Source organism: Egretta garzetta, unplaced genomic scaffold (genome assembly GCF_000687185.1).
Source record: "Egretta garzetta isolate BGI_Z169 unplaced genomic scaffold, ASM68718v1 scaffold45, whole genome shotgun sequence".
Lineage (NCBI taxonomy): Eukaryota > Metazoa > Chordata > Aves > Pelecaniformes > Ardeidae > Egretta > Egretta garzetta.
In genome coordinates, this window is record NW_009260028.1 from 6,174,213 (window position 1) to 6,185,986 (window position 11,774).

Below are 11,774 nucleotides of genomic sequence, written 5' to 3' on the forward strand. Positions count from 1 at the left end.
CAGGGAACGGGTGCGTGACGCGGGCGCCCGGGGCCGCGCGGTCGGCGCGTAATTTGCAGCCCCGTTTGGGAGAAGGGCCCTTGGGCAGCGGGCTTCCTAACGCCCTCCCGACGGAGCCTGCGCCAGCTGCAGGTGCTCTTACCTGTCGCAGAAGAGAAAGTCACCCCGAGCTTTCTCTCTTCAGGGTTGAGATCTGCCTTGAAATCGGGTCCGGATCTGGTGTGGTTTCAGCATTTCTGGCTTCTTCCGTTATCGGATCCGGTGCACTGTACATGTAAGTGTAATAACACTTAACCTAAGCTCTTGCGTGCAATAATAAAGGATACTCAGCCCTCACGTCTGTACACTTTTCATTTTAAAAACTATTCTTTCGACAAAGAAGAATCTAGCTCAATTCTACAGGTACGGAAATCAAAGCAAAGAGAGCCGAAACTGTTCACTTCAGTTTCTGTACCAGTTGAGTAGTCGTGCGACTAAATTCCGTTTCCCCACTTCTTGGGCACATTGCTAAGCTTACACTTGTGTTTGCTGGGTTGAATCCTAAATTTTAGCCACTGATTGGTCTTACTGAGGTGTGACGACGTAACATTAAGTTATCGGGATGTCGGCAGTAACGGAACTTTATGAGAGACTTGTATGCGTATATACTTAGGCAGAGTGAGCACTGAAAAGGAAATCCCATACTTCAGCTTTCAGCCAGTCATTAAAACGGCCAGCGCAGCGCTGAGCGGTTTAGTTGCTGATACACTGTACGTATTTTACTGCTATTTTACTTGCTGGAAAGGATATTTTCATTGAGAGGACATAAATTAGCGTGTGGTTCACAGGTTTGAACTCCCAGGTAGAGTAGCCAGTAACTTACACGTGTTAATATTTTGCTTTTAGATGTACGGATATCAACCCGGTGGCAGCTTACTGTACGCAGGAGACAGCCCTGCTTAACAACGTTCAGCTTCAGCCAGTCATTACTGACTTGGTAAGACAGATGTTTCAATAGTATCTTCTTTACAGGCTTTGTAGCTTTTTAATAGTTATTAGAGATACTGAAAAGTAACCGTGAAGTCTAGAACAAACATTCTCTTAATAAGCACGGATGAAAAAAAGAAAACACCAAAGTGTTTCTGAAAGAAGGGAATAACAAACTACTCAAGCTCTAAAATTCAAATTTAAGCTTTAAAAATTAATTGAATTAATTAAAAAAATGTATAACGTAGATACAGTTTGGAAAATGCTGCACAAGGAACTCTGCAGTGACCTGACATTACCATAGCCCTTCCTCTGGTGCTACACAGTTCTTGGTTCTCGACTCTTTCTGATTTAATTAGAAACTGTGTATGTTGTTACTTTTTTGTTTCTTACAAAATTTGATGTGGAGAAAAGCTTAAGTTTCTCATCTCTTTAGCAAGGTATTTGTTTAAAGTATCCTGAATATGTATGTTTATAAAAGAAGATGAAGAGAGGCAACAATAAATGTGATCTCAAATGGCTGAACAACTGCTCGTACTTGAGAACTGAACTGCAGTTGTCACAGATCGGTCATTTTGGGTAAGAAATGTTAACTGATGATAGATTCAAAATTCTTTTGTCTCTAATTTAAATTCTGAACTGAGCAAGAATGAAGTACTACCTTTGTGTGACTTGTGCTCTTCTACATCCCATCCGTGACATAGTCTTAAGACTATTGAAACTGTTCTCCTATGCACAGGTACTTCTTCTCGATGCTTCTCTTGTACGTAGAAAGTAAAGTTTACTGAGTCAGGCTGAAATGCTGAGAATATCCACCACTATGTAACTGTACTTTTACAAAATGTTTGCATCTTTATGTTTCAAAAAAAAAAAAAAAAAGTAACGAATCATCAACATTTATAGGTCAAAGGACTGTCTCCAAGATTAAACGGGAAGGTTGATCTACTTCTATTTTTTAAAAATTTTTTCATTTTTTTGTTTTCAAAAAAAAAAAAAAAAAAAGTAACGAATCATCAACATTTATAGGTCAAAGGACTGTCTCCAAGATTAAACGGGAAGGTTGATCTACTTCTATTTAATCCACCATACGTGGTAACACCTTCTGAAGAGGTAGGAAAATTTTGAAATACACAATAAAAATGGTATTTCTACTGTCAGAGGAGAGGTGGCAAATCAAATAAGCTCTGGTATGAAAACTGCAGGGGTTTTGTTGATAGTAAAGGGTCTTGTAGGACCAGCACTGTCGTAACAGCGCTTCTAACAGCACTGTTGTAGTGAAAATTATTTGCTAGAGCTGCTTGTAAAGGCTTGCTGGCTGCTGCTTCTCAATACCTAGTTTCCCCATCAGGTATAAACCACATGAGACTTCTGTTAGGCATGCTAAGGTATTCCTATAGAATACTTTCAATGGAAAATGCATTTGTTCCCTGCAAAATAAATATATTCTGCTTCCACAGACTCTTAACTCTCAGAACTGCGCCCAGGAACACCTAAAGGGTTTACTGGCCACCTTCCATTTGGCAAACAAGCTCATAAAACATTACAAGAAAATACATACCAAGCATGTGACAAAATGTAGCTCTTTTAATTCAGTTTAAGAATAGAACTTGAAACAAAAGGAGTATGTTCAACATCTAGGAAGTAGTTTTGACGTAATTTTGCTGCATAAGCTAACCTGCCAAATCAAAGTTGCCAGACTTCTAGCGGCAGACACCTAAAGGTAGAGATGATGGTGATGTTTCTCTTAAAAGTAAAGTACTGCTGACACTTCTATCGTGCTGTATTAAGACAATCTTTGCTTTCATTCTTCCTAGGTGGAAAGCCATGGAATAGAGGCATCCTGGGCTGGTGGCAAAAAGGGCAGGGAAGTAATGGACAGAGTTTTTCCGTTAGTACCAGACCTACTTTCACCAGGAGGATTATTCTACTTGGTCACAATTAAAGAAAATAATCCAGGTGATCGCTTTCTTTGGACCCTTACATGTGCCAAACCAGACGTAACACTGTATTGAATCAAAATGTTGATCACAGCAATGTTCTGCAGGTTATCAGGCTTCAGTAAACGAGAAAAAGTAGGTCTTACCGTCAGTTGAATCTAACATGTGGTGATAGCAATTAATTGAAGATTGACAGCATGTCCTGAAATTCGTATAGGTGTCGTAGATAATTTTTTCAGAAATGCTACAGCTAGCTAGGGTGTATCGGCATGCTTCATACAAACCGTGGCATCGCTATGGACTCTTGTGCTTCTCATTTTCCAAGTTTGCAGGGGGTCTAATGTACAGAGGGACTCTTGCATAGCCCGATGCCTCTTGGACTCCTTTTTCTGAATTCATGCCTTGTGCATCCAACGTATGGTGAGCTAGACCAAAAATATAAGCAAATTTACCAAAACTTAAGAACTCTCTAGGCTAATTTGGAAACTGGTAACATGTAGGTCCTGAGCCCAGCAGCTCTGCAAGAGTTCAGTTCCAAGTCTGAAGGGTGACTGCAAAACTTCTGAACTAAGTAACAAAGCCAGGCCAACCCTTTTTCATTAAAGAGGATGGCATTCTAAACGTAAAAGGCAAAAGCCTTTAGTTGGAAATGTGAGGTCTTTCATTTTGACGTGCGTAGAGAAAAGATTCTGACTTGCTCCTTCCATTCTAATGCTTAATGGCTATACGTTATCAAGTAGTTTCAAGAAGAAAGATTATTCTTTCACACCTGATTGATTAGGCAGCTTCTGGGAGAAGGTGCTACAAATTTCAGTTTCTCCTGCAAACTAGCTTCATAATTGAATTGTTTGTTGTCATTAAAAATACCAAAATACAAAACTTCAGTTAGTAAACTGTAAACTTTATTTGTTCTTGGTGGAAGACTACTTTGCATAAAAATTACTCTCTGAAAGACTAAGAGGACACAGTTTATGATCTTTGCTTTACAGCTTATGTTTGTTAGATACTTTAGCACTGCCTCTTCTGGCCGGTTTCTATATAAACTCTTCTGTAACTCTGCACTTTCAATTACAGATGAAATTCTGGAAACAATGAAGAAATGTGGCTTAGAAGGCACACGAGTACTTTCCAGGCAAGCAGGACAAGAGATGCTTACTGTTCTCAAATTTAAGAAGTCTCAATAACTGCTCTTAACCTTCCAGACCCAAGGCGTGCAGAAAGCCAAACGCAGAGTACTGCAATTGAAAATCTTGGCTTAAAAATTGATTTGACACCTCCTAAGGTGTATCCTCACTTCCCGATCACTGCAGTGAAACTAGTCAAGACTCTCTATTTTTATTCTGGATGCTAACCAGCTGTTACCCGTTGTCAGAGGTACGGTTGTCCTCTGGCTATCTGCAGGACAGTTGTGAGGGAACTGTGAAATACCCTACCTTTAAAGACCTGTTCCTCTATAAATAGGTATTTGTATATTTGTCATTGTGGCTTATTAAAGTAACATACTTGATGTAATTCTTCCTGTTTCAATAGCTAGTCTGCCTATGCTGGGTTTAAATTAATATTTGGAATCAGTGTTATTCATTTTGATGCAGTATCGGGCACTCTTACAGGTTTAAGGGGCAATTACTGACTTTGTTTCTATAGTAAGGAAAGTACTTCTGAACAGCAAGATGGAGTAAGCGTATCTCAAGAGCCAGGACAACAGCAAGCTATTACTCTGCTGAGGTCTTCTGGGCAAAATATTGCAGTGACTGCGCTTCCTTTTATGCCATTTTATAAGGAGGGTTACTGCTATGGAGACGTAGATTAGATGAAGAGTTCTCATCCACGAAAGGGTATTAAGGTGGGGAGGGAAAGCAGATGCTATTAAGAAGGCTAGGGAGCTGAAAACAATGACTAATAGAGAAGTGCAACAAAAGTCCTACCTCAAAATCACTATCCAAAATAGGAAGTTACTTCTGGACCACCAGCCCCTGATGAAGAGCTTGCCTCTGCCGCTTCTGCCCGCTCCCAGTGCCCACAGAAGGCTCTAGTGCAGCGTCGTCCCAGCAGCCTTACAAGACCTGTGCTGTGCATCGGGCACAGTCCTGCGAGGAAGGTGGTTTGCTCACTCACAGCACAAAGGTAGAGACTGCTCAGGTCTGCAGCACCACTAGTGCTGTCTGAGAGAATGCTTTCAAAGAAACTGACCTTTAAGGGTGTGCGGCAACAGAAACTTTAAGTGATGTTACGATGACCCATCAACTAGTTCTTTTAGGGGGACTAAGGTCCAAGCATTTTGTTTATTTTACATCCCAAGTTACCATGCCCCAGCTTAGACTACTGAAAAGCAACACGGCAATTTAATTCAACAATTCAAACACAGGTAATACATCCCCTTCGGTAACTTTCCTGTCAATTTGTTTTTATATAGATAAACATGAACGCAAATGCGCAGTAGGAGGGTTTAGAGGGAAGCCTTGGTCGTGTTAAGGATATTAATTGACATTTATGCTATACACAAGAAATTCTAGCACTTGAAACTACTGAGTCTAAAAAACCGCGTTTTGTTGACCGAAGTGAGGCCAGGCTCAGGACTGTGCTGATTCTTACCTTCTGCATAACTTGTCTAAGGAATGTCAAAGGTGAGAAACCGAGAGGAAACTTTGTGGCCATCTATGAAATAACATGTTTCCACAGTTTGCCATTGAAGAATTTAAGCAAAGGTTTGTTCTTGCAGCTTACCACAGGCCAGTTCCAATTCAACTGCCTCCTACTTCTAGAACCATTTTGACTTGATGGCAAAGCCACACTTTTTTTTTTTTTTTTGGTTCAGTTTTCCCTTACCAAACTGTAAGGAAAGGAGGTTTTATGCTTAGTGATTTTGCTTTTGTATAGAGGCATGGTTTTTGAGGTTATAATTACAGCCGTAGAGCTGTCTAAGTGAACCAAAATGCTGTCATCCTTAGACTGCTCTAGTTTTATGTTAACCGCTTTCACTAACAAAGTTAGGTTGCTGAGCAAGAGTCACAACATCAAAAGACAATTTAAAGATGTAGTCAAAACACGTATTAGAATCCAACTACAAGTTTAACAAAAGGAATTTTTAGTTAATCTGGCTTTTTAGTTATAACTGAAGAATTAGTTTCAAAAGAGGTAATCAAAGATAAAAAAGAGCAGTCATCTGGCACAGTAGATCACAATACTCAGCAGTGTATGCAGTTTTAAATCATAAAGGACAGAATGATGAAAATCAGAAGATCAGAACAGAAAGTGTCATAAAACATAACATGCTTTCAACAAAAAAATGATTGCACTGGACTGTTGAACAGCTGGATATTTGGACAAGAAAATACATGTCCACTTCAGTAAATCATGAGCCAGTTCCCTTGGCTGCACTGTATTGTTGTCTGCTGCAACTTTAGTGGAAACACTCGTCAAAATGCAATCCAAGTAAGAACACAGGTGAGTTCTGCAAGAACTGATTCCTATTATGCTACCATTGTCCTGGTGGAGACTGGGAACTAGTGACAGGCTGGGTAAACTACTTTTTTTTTTTTTCTTTCCCTTCATTTTGAAACTTGCTGTGTCTACACAGAGGTCTGCACCTACATTTGGTATTTGCTGGGACACACCTATTCCCTCCTTGTAGAAGACCAAAGAACACAACACTGTTTCTAGAATGTTTGGGAGGGACATGAAAATAAGCCACATGGTAGATAACAGAGTTCTATGTAGTGTCAAACTTAGAAAGAAAGCAGCAAAAATCGTGCTCCCCCAGACCTCTAGGCACTGCCCTGCCAGCAAGTACCAGTGTCAAAAGAGACACTGCTGCTTTGCCAGCACCTGCGCTTCTTTGTTCTAACAGAACCAAGGCAAAAGCTCTCCCCAGGCTGTTCCTAACAGACAATTTGCAAGTTAGGGTCTGCTAGAAGAGGTTAAGATGTCTCTTTTCAAGCAATACCTGGTTAACCACAATAGCCTTCAGATCAGTTACGGAACTTGCAAATAAGTAATTTAGAATAACCAGTCTTGTCTGAAACAAAGTGATGGAATGGAGACAATCCTGGAAGTTTAGTATCTGTAATTATGAAAACAATACAGTTTGCTCCTTAATCTGTGTTTTCAGCTAGACCTTTTCAATACCAGTTTTAAAATCCTTTCCTTTCTCAAAACATGTTAAGGAAGTTTCTCTTCTGGAAGCCCAGTTACCTGTTAAAAATGTAGACTTAAGTTATCAACAGCTAAAAATCATTTCTAGAGCTGCCACCCCAAAAGGGACCAACTTTAAGAAAACTTACAGGATTTAAAAAAAAAAAAAAAAAAGCGCGTTGTTGAGGTACAGCCAACTGAGTATGCTATAAACTTGGCATCTGAAAATTTATACGATTAATTTCTAACAGGTTATCACACAGAGGAAGAGACAGCAATCCAGAGACTACAGAGATTGACAAAAATCATTTATTCTTCCCCTTTTGTTGACTTTTCAAAGAAATCCACCACAAATACTGTCCAAGTTAGAATATATTAGTATGCTACTGCTGTTAAAAAAAAAAAGCATGAAAAAATTTATAGTTGAAGACAATATTAAATTCGGATATGTCTGTCATGTTCACTGAGAACCCTTATTGTGGGGCAGTGGAAGTACAGTGTACATTCAGTGACAGTTAATTTGCCAGCTACTTAAGACATTTACTGAAATAATGAATACAAGAATTGATCAGCATGTGTGCCTTCTCTTTAAAAGCCAATCGTCGATAAATAGGTTTTTAATTGTCATGCAGGAATGACCGTACTCTCTCTACTTACTTGGGCTTCTGAGTTTTCATGTTTTTAGGGTGCTGGATGGCTGAGGTTTTTGGGAAAATGAGAGCATTAAAGGTGAAAGCTCAGTTTACAAACATGTTACTTTAGAGTATGCTATGTTTAAATTTTATGCTTTAACAGAAGGTTATCAGCCTCGTTCCATGCCTTATGTCTAACAGCAACAGCATTCTTTTTCCCCATAAAAGGAACTATTATGAGTGCACTATCATCAAAAATCAAGTCTTTATACCACCTATGTTAAATTCACCTGTTATGTTAAGAGGCATGATCTGGGTTAAGTGCATAACACCATGTTAGAATAACCCTAAAATAAGAAGTTTTAATCAACTATGCTGTGGCTTAAACACCACTTTTCAGACATAACTGCATTATTTCTGAGTTTTTAACATATCTCAATACCTTAAAAATATACAAATTAAAATAAATTATTCTTATATATTTCTTTATATCAAAGAAGAATCTTCAAACTTACAAAAACAGTCCAGAGGTAAATACGTGTCATATCCCACTAGTCAAGAATTTAAAGTAACTAACATTATTTCAAGTTAGCTTCTTTCAATGTACAGTTTATTGCCTCCTCTTCATTTATTACTTAGCTCACAGAAAGAAGAAAGACCGTTTTATTTCAGAAAAATGTCTCTCGACAGAGTGGGCAGGTGGATTTGTTGCTGGATGTGAACCATTTGTACTGAAAGAGAAATACAATTGTTTAATATGCAAATGCAAGCTGAGTATCAGGAACACTGGTTTATCACCAATAGTGTTACTCATTGGCAAATAATGGTCATTATCAGAACACTAACTATACTTAAAAAAACCCAACAAGAAACAGCAAAAAAAACCCTTGCCACTAATGTATGTATGCACGTGTTTGTATATACACATATTACACACACACAATCCTAAAGTTTTGTTCTTAAAAAAAATGACACAAAGGAATTCTTGTCCAGTTTCATTTTAGAATAAAAAGACAGCAGTTTTAAAGCAGCAATAATTCCTCCATTGTATGGCCATACAGATGCCAACCTGTTCCCGTATACTATGTAACCATACAACCAATGCCTATGATGACTTGGATATAGTTAAATGTTAATTATCCAGGTCAGCATTGTTGACTAAAGAGCATACTGCATAAATTTAACCTTTTCTATTCCCATATCTGAGCTGATGACAACAGGACACTGTTGCTACACCCTACATAGATGTAAAGGCTTATGGCTTAGTGAACACAAAACGCATAGTTATTTTCTGTGAAGTGTGGCAACCGCTTTCCCATTTACATGCCATTACAGCTCAGCACAAAATTCATACGTATAATTTTTGAGTTCAGTTATCCCAGGTACTCCAATGACATAATGGAGAATTGATGGCATTACAATAGAAGCTCCTGGTTCAAACTATAAATGGGTATTTTGCCTATCTGAAAAAAAACTAATCTAGGTACTTACCAGGCAAGCTGAGTGAAACTTTTTCTTGCATGTTCTACAAGCTTTTTTGGGAAGAGAATAGTTGGAACCATGAATGACTGAAAAGCAGATCATGCAATCTTCAACACCCTCAAAACGTTTATCTACGTTGTTTTTCCACAAAGATAAGCCTTCCATAATGCTTCCATTCTAACAGAAGGAAAAGAGCTGTTAATACTGTAGAATTCCTTCAGAATATTCTTACTGTTATTCATAAACACATGAAGGAAACAAAGGCTGAAGGCTTTATAATCTGAAATTATATGCAATATATGCAGTGAATAATTTATAAAGCCAATACAGGAAATACAGATGATCGTCTAATCTATAGAAATACAAGTATTCATCACAATGAAAAGAATGCACTTAGGAGCAATTGAAAGGGAATTTTAGAATTTTCAGTCACTGTTTTGTTTCGTTCTAACCACAGATGATGCAACTTCAGCAACCACCATCTTTTAGAGAATTAAATGTATTGGGGTTTTTGGGTTTGTTTTTTTTTTTTTCCAAATTACAGTTGAGATGGCATTGCCACATGGGGCAAACACTGGCCCATGTCTTAAGAGATCTAAATTTTCAACTTTGGCTACAGATTTAACAGGACTTACTAGGCAGATAATTTTACCTCTCTGTTTCAGCATCTGGAGAAAAGTAGATGGAAGAGTGACCATTTCTATGAAGTCCTTTGAGCTCTACTGGTAAGATCCATTATTCGGATCTAAATAATATTAAATTACTAGGAATACTTTTCTATTATCAGGACTCTTAAGTTTTCAAAACTGTGGACTTTCTCTAAACTCACCTGATGTGTAAGATACGTGCTTAACTGTAGCATCCAATTGCGCCATTGCTGTACAGCCACACCGACCCTCTTTCCACTCTCAACTGTTATGGATCCCAGTGGGTAATTTGATGGAAGCTGTATTATTAGTTCAATAAATATATCATCAACTGAATAGGTAGCAATGACTTCCCGTGCTGCAGACCGAGCTTTTACCTATGAATAAATGCACATATTAAAAAACTCCAAAGACATATGCACCATCTCTAGTCTTTATATATATATATATAAAAGCTATAAATACTTTACTATACACATTAAATACTTTTCTTAGACCAGGAAAACACTTTTTTCAAAGAAAACAAAAATTCACTCATATCTTGGCAAATCAAAAAGAAATTACCAGTCACTTTTTAATCTACTGATCGATTACATTTTTTAATAAACCAAAAAGAAGTATATTGATAGCAGTATCTTCCAATTACCTCCTCAACTTCTCCAACATAATAAAACCTGCTCTTTTTTATTTTTTTTTTAAGCAGAATATTAATAAACATCAACTTAATATATTGATACCAAGCTAAATTATGTTCTCATCAGTCATTTAGAACAACAAAAATGCAATCATTTTTGTAACGCTGTAACACAGTCTGGTTCTGAGAAGCACCATTTCTCAAAATGTTTGCAGACAACTACATGGAAAAAAGGACAGAAAGCCTTACTGACCGTCATGCCATTAAATAACTGTGTGCTAGTCTGAACTGAAGAGATTTCCTGTGAGGAAAGCACGCTGCTGACATATTTGCTTGTAAATTTATCTACGACATTGAAGACACGTTTCTCACAGCTATTCCACCAAAGCCTGACCATGGCTGGCAAGTCTTTCAGCGTTATATGGTACACAGAGCAGGCCAAGTGCGGGATCTGGGATGACAGGACTCCTGTCCCTGGGAGGGAAAGAAAGGGCATTGAAATACTCTTAACACATCAGTCACAAATGTTGGTTCGTCCACATCACATACAAAAATTTTGATACCAACATAACTCTGGTAACCGGCATTTCATGTACATGCTCCTGCTGTATTTGCTACTGTAAGTGCTTGTTTGACTCCACCTTTCTCCATCTGTCTGGTTTCTGTGTTTCTTAGACAAACACAGGGAATTCTAATTTCATCTTCTAATTTCGAGATGAGCTCTAGGTGGACTAGCAGGAATCGAGAATAATTTTATAGTCTGGAAATGACAAGATGCTCACTCCAAAGTGAGCAAACAATAAGATGTTTGGAGCACGTCTGAGGTTTGCAGTGTTCTATAGAAGTGCATGAAGAGGTAAGGGAAACCTTTGTCTTGGGATGTCGTGTTAGTAATTCTTTCTTACTGTCATGCCCTGGCGCAGCTTCAAACCATTCCCCCTCGTCCTATCATCTGTTACCAGGGAGAAGAGGCCGACCCCCACCTCACTACAGCCTCCTTTCAGGTAGCTGTAGAGGACAATCAGGTCTCTCCTCAACCTCCTCTTCTCCAGGCTAAATAACCCCGGTTATTTATCCCTCAGCCGCTCCTCATATGACTTGTGTTCCAGACCCCTCACCAGCTTGGTTGCTCTCCTCTGGACATGTTCCAGCAATGAAACATCTTTCTTGGAGTGAGGGGCCCAAAACTGAACACAGTATTCAAGGTACGGCCTCACCAGCACCGAGTACAGGGGCACGATCACTTCCCTACTCCTGCTGGTCACACTATTTCTGATACAGGCCAGGATGCCATTGGCCTTCTTGGCCACCTGGGCACACTGCTGGCTCATATTCAGCTGGCTGT

General features: G+C 38.8%; 2 protein-coding genes across 3 annotated transcripts in view; one reads left to right on the forward strand and one right to left on the reverse strand.

Annotated features, from left to right (window-relative positions):
* The window catches only part of N6AMT1 (N-6 adenine-specific DNA methyltransferase 1), an 11,839-nt gene extending 4,600 nt beyond the window's left edge, over positions 1-7,239 (forward strand). The window contains exons 2-6 of the mRNA XM_009640890.2: positions 4-274; positions 886-976; positions 1,993-2,076; positions 2,781-2,922; positions 3,978-7,239. Coding sequence (XP_009639185.1) covers positions 4-274; positions 886-976; positions 1,993-2,076; positions 2,781-2,922; positions 3,978-4,087 — 698 coding nt within the window. The 3' untranslated portion in view covers positions 4,088-7,239. The remainder of the gene's footprint in view (positions 1-3; positions 275-885; positions 977-1,992; positions 2,077-2,780; positions 2,923-3,977) is intronic.
* A 94-nt stretch (positions 7,240-7,333) lies between these two features.
* LTN1 (listerin E3 ubiquitin protein ligase 1) overlaps positions 7,334-11,774 on the reverse strand; it is a 31,459-nt gene continuing 27,018 nt past the window's right edge. The window contains exons 26-29 of one of the 2 annotated variants that reach the window (XM_009640954.2): positions 10,683-10,903; positions 9,978-10,172; positions 9,158-9,325; positions 7,334-8,397 (exon numbers count right to left, since the gene is read on the reverse strand). In XM_009640954.2, coding sequence (XP_009639249.1) covers positions 8,335-8,397; positions 9,158-9,325; positions 9,978-10,172; positions 10,683-10,903 — 647 coding nt within the window. In that variant the 3' untranslated portion in view covers positions 7,334-8,334. Of the gene's footprint in view, positions 8,398-9,157; positions 9,326-9,730; positions 9,894-9,977; positions 10,173-10,682; positions 10,904-11,774 lie in introns of those variants that run through there. The other variant, XM_035896408.1, reaches the window with a different exon arrangement.